We start from the raw sequence: 6,575 nt of genomic DNA, 5'->3' as shown, positions 1-6,575 counted from the left end.
TGTGAAACGAATTGGGAGTGCTCGACTAGCGGATACCCGTGCCGACAGCTGCAATTGCTATTATTCGGGGATTCCCTTAGACAGACACAGCAAATGACACACACACACACACACACACACACGCACACACACACACACACACACACACACACACACACACATACACACACAGGCACGCGCTCTGCTTGCTGCGCAGTTAACGCAGCGACTGCGCTTATGGGTTTTACCATGCACAACTTTATTGTTCAATAACTCTACTTCTAAATGGAATTTCTTAGTCAAAATTTCAGAGCGTGATAATGACATCCAGCTGTGTCTAGTGTACAAGTCTCTAGCATTTGACATACGTTTTTCTTTTGCAAATGTGGTGTGGGTGAAGCGGGGACGAAGTATCTAAAATTAGAAATATACAAAAATATGTTGGCTCCATATAAAATAGCAAATTTTAAGCTTATTTAGTATTTAAGCTAAATACAACTATCGATTTTTATCGATAACAAAATGGATTGAGTTATTGAAAAAAGTGATATACAGGAATATGCGATTAAAATGTCAAGTCTCTAGCTTTTGTGGCTTAAGAGTTTAAGGACGGACGAACGGACAGATAGACGGAGGGACAGACGGACAGGTGTACGAGAAATCGGACGGACGGACGAACGGATTATCGAATGGAGGGACGGACGGAAGGTAGAATGAATGGGCGGACGAATGGAAGGACTGAAACGGACGGAAGGAGGAAGCGGACGGACGGAAGGACTAGCGGAAGGACGGATGGACGGACGAACGGAAGGACTGAGACGGACGGGGGAGGAAGCGGACGGACGGAAGGACTAACGGAAGGACGGATAAACGAATGGACGGACGAACGGAAGGACTAAAACGGACAGAAGGAGGAAGAACGGACGGACGGAAGGACTAACGGAAGGACGGAAGGACTAACGGAAGGACGGATAAACGGATGGATGGACGAACGGAAGGACTGAAACGAACGGAAGGAGGAAGAACGCACGGATGGAAGACTAGCGGAAGGACGGATGGACGGATAAACGGATGGACGGACGGACGGAAGGAGGAAGCGGACGGACGGAAGGACTAACGGAAGGACGGATAAACGGATGGAGGAAGAACGGAAGGACTGAAACGGACGGCAGGAGGAAGAATGGACGAACGAAGGAACAGACGGAAGGGGGAAGAACGGACGGACAAACGAACAGACAGACGGACAGGCGGTCGAGAGAACGGACGGACGGACAACGCTAGATCAACTCAGCTCACCACCCTGAACATATGTATAAATACTTAAATACTGAATATATATACCACGCCCCCTTCTGCCTATTTCATACATATTCACAAAATATACCCAAAGTTGCCATTTCCAATGGGTTCCGGGTATAAGAAACTCTTCCTTTTGGAAACAGGTGCGTTCAGAGCTCCTGCAGTGCCAAGACATCGTCAAAACTAATTAAGTTTATCTGAAAGCGAAGCAAACTCTTCATTTCTCCACAGAGAGTCAACTATTTATGCAAAGAGCCCCCTCCGATCCCAACTAGATTATTTCAAATAAGAGCAAAAATTGGCCTTTATAACAATTCTAGTTCTATTCAGCGTCTGCTTTGGCTCTGCATTTATTTACATATCACGATTTGGTTTCCCTAAGCTAAGCTCCTAGTATCCTCATAGAAACATGGAGAAGAGATTCACCATGAAGCCGCGCTCGCTGGCGAGCTTTGTCTTGGCTTTCACCTGGTGTGGTCTCGGCATGTTGCGCTTTAGTTCTGGCTCCTGGAAGACGCTCTCGGCCAGCCTGTCCAGAGTGAGGCGAAAGTATTGGTTCTCCAGTATGGGCACAATTAAATTGTATTTATCAATTGTTTTATTTAGTTGGAGCACTTCGTCCGCATGCAGTTGGGCGAATTTATGCCAGGCCGCCTGCTCCTCGACGGTGGCGAGCGGCCATTCGCCGTAGTAGCAGCGCTCGGTGCGCAACAGTTGCTTCAGCTTGGCCACAGCTTCGCGTATGTCGCGGCTAAGCGTTATCCATTCCGGCGTGAAGCCATTGTCCAGCATTATCTTGTTCAGCTTGTGCGTGGTGAAGTCCAGATAGGGATTCTGCGACTGGGCCAGCGACAGCGGCTTGCCGGCACCATTTAGATTGTTGAAGTCGCCCTTGGACATGGCCTCCTGGATGAGATCCTCGACAACACGGTCGATGCCATACTTCGTTTTGATCGCATGTTTGCCGTAGTAGCTGCCGCCTTTGCGCATTAGCGCATGCTCCCCGGCTGCCGCCTTCTCGACGCGATGCTCCAGCACACGCTCCTGCGCCTTCATCGCACGCACCTGTTGGTATTGCTTTTGTCGCTGGAAGGGCGTGCCCACGCCTATGCCTTCATTGGAGAGATACTGACGATGCTGCGGCGCCGTGTGCCTTATGTCGAATTCCAGTTCCTCGTCCTCGTTGTCGCTGATATTGCGGCGACTTTTGGCGAACTTCTCTTGCAGCGCTTTGAATGCTTCGTCCACCTGCTGGAAGCGTTCGTTGCTCGCCTCGTCGCTGTCGGCATCGGGATGCACGCGCTTCACCAAATCCAAATAGGCGCGACGCACTGTCTCCTGGTCGGCTGACTCATGTACGCCGAGTATGCGAAAGCATTGCTAAATGGACGAGCACATGCCATGTTACGATTCTTTTGCAATGGTACTACCACTCACCTGGTACAGCTCACGTTTCTTCAGGTGCACGGCGCGTCTGCAGCTGGCGTTTAGGGGACTCATCAAATTACTCAAAATGTTTACAGTCGGCAACATTTTCGTATTATAATAATTTCAATATGTTGCTAGCATTTGTAGCCAGTGACAGAGTGATTTGCTAGCTTAGTTTACATTTAATAAGCACGTATTTAGCAACTATTTGTTATTCAATAAGTGGCAAGCGACCAAAACAAAAACAGAACCAAAACAAAATAATGATAACAGAGTTTTAACAGCGTTCTATTTCTGTAATTGCAGCTGTTAGTCCAGGTGAGCAAATGTACACATAAATACATTAAAATTATATCGCATAAATGATATTTTACGGTATACCATTTTTTACTCCTATATTATTGAAATTATCAACACACATATGCATATATGTTTATAAACACTTGCAATGTTATGGATGAGCAGACTGCCCTTGGCGCCTATCATCTGTTGCTTTTCAATACGTTATGTTTACCCCTTCTGGCCTGTTCGTCACACAATGTTAACATGAAGAGCGCACATAACATCAATTAAAATTCAGCTTTACTCAAAATGGTACTGTTCTCTTTACCATTCACGTAAATACATATCATCATGAGTGAGACCGCGTTATGGATTTTTAACAGATGTTGTGTGGCCAGATTTTGGCACAGAAAACAGCTGTTGAATTTATGGCACGCTTCGGTCACACAGTACCAAAAAAAAACTCGTTGCACACAACAGCAAAACACGCAACAAAAATTTATATTAATTCGATTTAATACAAAACGCATTACATTTACAACTAAACAATAATTGCCAGCCAAGTGCCTCAACTGGCCAAATATGTGCAAACAATGTGCAGTGCAATAAGCAATATAAATTGTTTAATATAGGCAACACACACATAAAAAATATTTTTTCGTAAGTGTCGCAGAATTTACTAGTTGCTGTGTGTGCGTGCCCCACTCATGTGTGCGTGTGTGTGTGTGTGAGTGTATGTGTGTGAGTACGTGCGTGTGTGAATGCGAGCGTGTGTGAGTGACTGACTGCAGTTTACGTACGATTTATTTGTTGATTAAAATGTAATAAAAACGTACACTAATTAAATGTGGAAAAGGCAACAGTCGCGCCAATCACAACAACAACAAAAACTTTGCTGCTATACAACACTGCATTGAGAAAAGAGAAACAACAAAAAAGAATAGCAGCATGTCGCGTCGTTGTATGTGTGCGTGTCGTCGTCGTCTCGTCACAGTCTGTGAGTGTATGTGTGTGTTCATTAGTATTTGTGTTAAATAATGTTTAAACATTTTTTTAATTCGCACAATCTTTTATGCGTTGCAGTTCAACAAAAGGTGAGTAATGTCATGTAAATAATTATAAACAAAAGCCTGACCAAGTCAAAAGTTCGTCAACAGTCGTTCTGAGCCCCCTACCCCCCAACAACACACACATTCTCTCTCCCTCTCTCTAGTTAGCACTCTCTCTTTTACTGCTACTCTCGCTCTCAATTTCGCTCAACTTAGGCAAGCGCTCTCTTAATTTCATTGCGCTTTGTTTTTAAGTGTCATTTTTGTAGTTGGCTTTTTTAATTTTAATTTGCTATGCGCGATTCGCGCGCTTATTGTGAATGCGCAAAACACACAAACAAACGTCAAATGTCAGACAAGCCGCTCTCGCTGTTATTTGCTAACTCTCCGTTGTGCGCTCTTCCTCTCCACAATGACAATGTTGTCAGTGTACGTGTGTGCGTATGAGTTTGATTTGTTTTTGTATAATTTACTTTTTACGTCTAAAAGCCTAAAGCACATATTTTAAGCACGTAAGCAACACATTGAACAGTTCTTCCTCAATGTATTTTTATTAGCTTCATCTTTTTTGCATTATTTTTGATTTGATTAGATGTGCTATACTCACAAACACACACACACACACAACTACAGGCAACTCGTATTCCGATAAGATTTTAATTGTTTGAAACGGACATGCCAATAATAACTAAATGCTGATACGAGAGAAGAGAATATCATTAGGTCGACTTCCACATGTTTAAAAAGTTTAGATCTAAAAATATCATTGCAGAAAAGATCGATGAGCTAAAACAATAGAAATTCATATTTATCGTAAATCGATATTAATTAATATTGCTTGAAAATGAATTAAGTTTTGAAGTTTATTTTATTCTATTTTATCTGTGAATATCGATGGGTGTCTCAAAAATAAAACCATTTTCCAAGTAGTCTCTGACAACTATTTAAAGTTTCCAATTTACGCGAAATCTGGTTAAATTTGAAAATGTATAACTTTATGCATGTTTTAAAAAGTTTGCATGTTGAATAAATTGTTTAAGGTGCTAATAGGAGATACCTTAGAGAAAAGTATCTTTTGTTTGTTTATTAGCATTTGTTAAAGCCAGAAATTTATCATAAAACAACAAACAAATGAAGAAAAGTGACAGCAATAATAAACAAACAAAATGCATAACAGGGCGAAACATTTGTTGTTGATTTTCGCACGGTTTCAAATTCCAATGCATTGGCAACACTAACGCTAACTAGCAACAACAAACACAGATACGCGCACACATTTGTACACTCAAACATACACACACAAATGCACGCACGCACTCAATAGCTAGCAAAAGTAACAACAAACAACAGGCGAAAACGTCAGGCGGCCTCTCTTTCTCTTGTGTCGTTAGTCTACTCTCAAACATTCATTCACAATTTAACTGTAACAGCCAAATGAAAGAGCGCATAAAAAAGAATGCGCGGTTGTAAATGAAGCAAACATATGTTGTTCTTAAAAAGATTTCAAAGCATTTTTTTCTTTAATTAATTAGGTTGATACAATAAATGAGAAACCAACTTTACTGTATGATCATTGTTAACAGTTAACAGCATATGTTAACATTTTCGGTAGATTGCACTCTCGCAGTTTTCTCGTTCGATTCTGTCCATTACTTAGAGCAAATTTAACAGAGCGCGAGCGCCACCTGTTAACTAACAGTTGCCTAACATGTACAATTTGAGTAAACATTTTCTCTCTGGCAACAAAATCTAACAGACCCGGTTAGCAGTTGGCGCCAGTGTAAGCAGTTTTTTATTAACAGTAACAGTACGTCGTCGCGCCGGATAAGATGTAAAAGCGAATAGCGAAAATCGTGAAATTTTTTCCTTCTACACGCGACCGTCAAACCAATCGCCATGCTAAATAAATAATAAAAAAATATATAAAGAAAATTATTACAAATAAGTGTGTGTAGCAATTGTAAAACAAGTGCAATAAGTGAAAAGTTAATGCAAAGCAAATAGCAATTAGCAAATAAAAGCAAAATCAAATGCAAATGCAAAAGCAAAAGCAAATATAATACGTAAGTTGTGTTTATTAATTATTTATGACAAGAGCAATAACAAAAAAAAAAAAAAAAAAAAAACAACGCGTTACAATTACCTTCTTCGTAGCGTCGTCGTCGCTGTCGTCGTTGTCGCAAGTAGAGCAACGCCGCGTTACCGTCGCCTGCCGCCCCTGTTGACCAACACACGCACACATTTCAACACACACACACATGCATGCATACATATACATAAATATAAATGCGAATTATTTTTATTATTACTTCTCTCGCTCTCGCCGACTCTTTCGATCTGTGGCGCCTGCAAATGTTATGCAAATTAATTAAAGCAATAGAAACAACAAAAACAACAATTAATGAAATCAATAGCAAACATCGCAGCAGCCACAACAGCATAAAATAAAAATTTCGCTTTCGCAAAGACAACAAGATGAAAAAAACGGTACAGAAAAAGTGAAATGCGCATTGACTTCAAAGCTGATTTTTTGTTGTA

At 41.4% G+C, this 6,575-nt stretch overlaps 1 protein-coding gene across 1 annotated transcript; it reads right to left on the bottom strand.

The window, feature by feature from the left end:
* Positions 1 to 1,585: 1,585 nt before the first annotated feature.
* Positions 1,586 to 2,972, bottom strand: LOC111593158 (dnaJ homolog subfamily C member 28). Its single transcript, XM_023305761.2, has 2 exons — positions 2,716 to 2,972; positions 1,586 to 2,658 (listed from the first exon to the last, which is right to left on the bottom strand). Exons 1-2 carry the CDS (start codon positions 2,809 to 2,811, stop codon positions 1,678 to 1,680), a joined length of 1,077 nt encoding a protein of 358 aa, XP_023161529.2. The 5' UTR covers positions 2,812 to 2,972; the 3' UTR covers positions 1,586 to 1,677.
* Positions 2,973 to 6,575: the final 3,603 nt, after the last annotated feature.

This window comes from Drosophila hydei, unplaced genomic scaffold, assembly GCF_003285905.1.
Source record: "Drosophila hydei strain 15085-1641.00,03,60 unplaced genomic scaffold, DhydRS2 tig00000149-arrow-pilon, whole genome shotgun sequence".
NCBI classification, from domain to species: Eukaryota; Metazoa; Arthropoda; class Insecta; order Diptera; family Drosophilidae; genus Drosophila; species Drosophila hydei.
Note: the sequence above shows the minus strand (reverse complement) of the source record. Positions and strands in the feature narration are given on the sequence as shown.

Coding starts and splice junctions, on each gene's coding strand:
- LOC111593158 (XM_023305761.2), bottom strand. CDS start 2,811: ATGTTGCCGACTGTAAACATTTTGAGTAATTTGATGAGTCCCCTAAAC. Junction 2,659..2,715: donor AGAAACGTGAGCTGTACCAG/GTGAGTGGTAGT, acceptor TCGTCCATTTAG/CAATGCTTTCGCATACTCGG.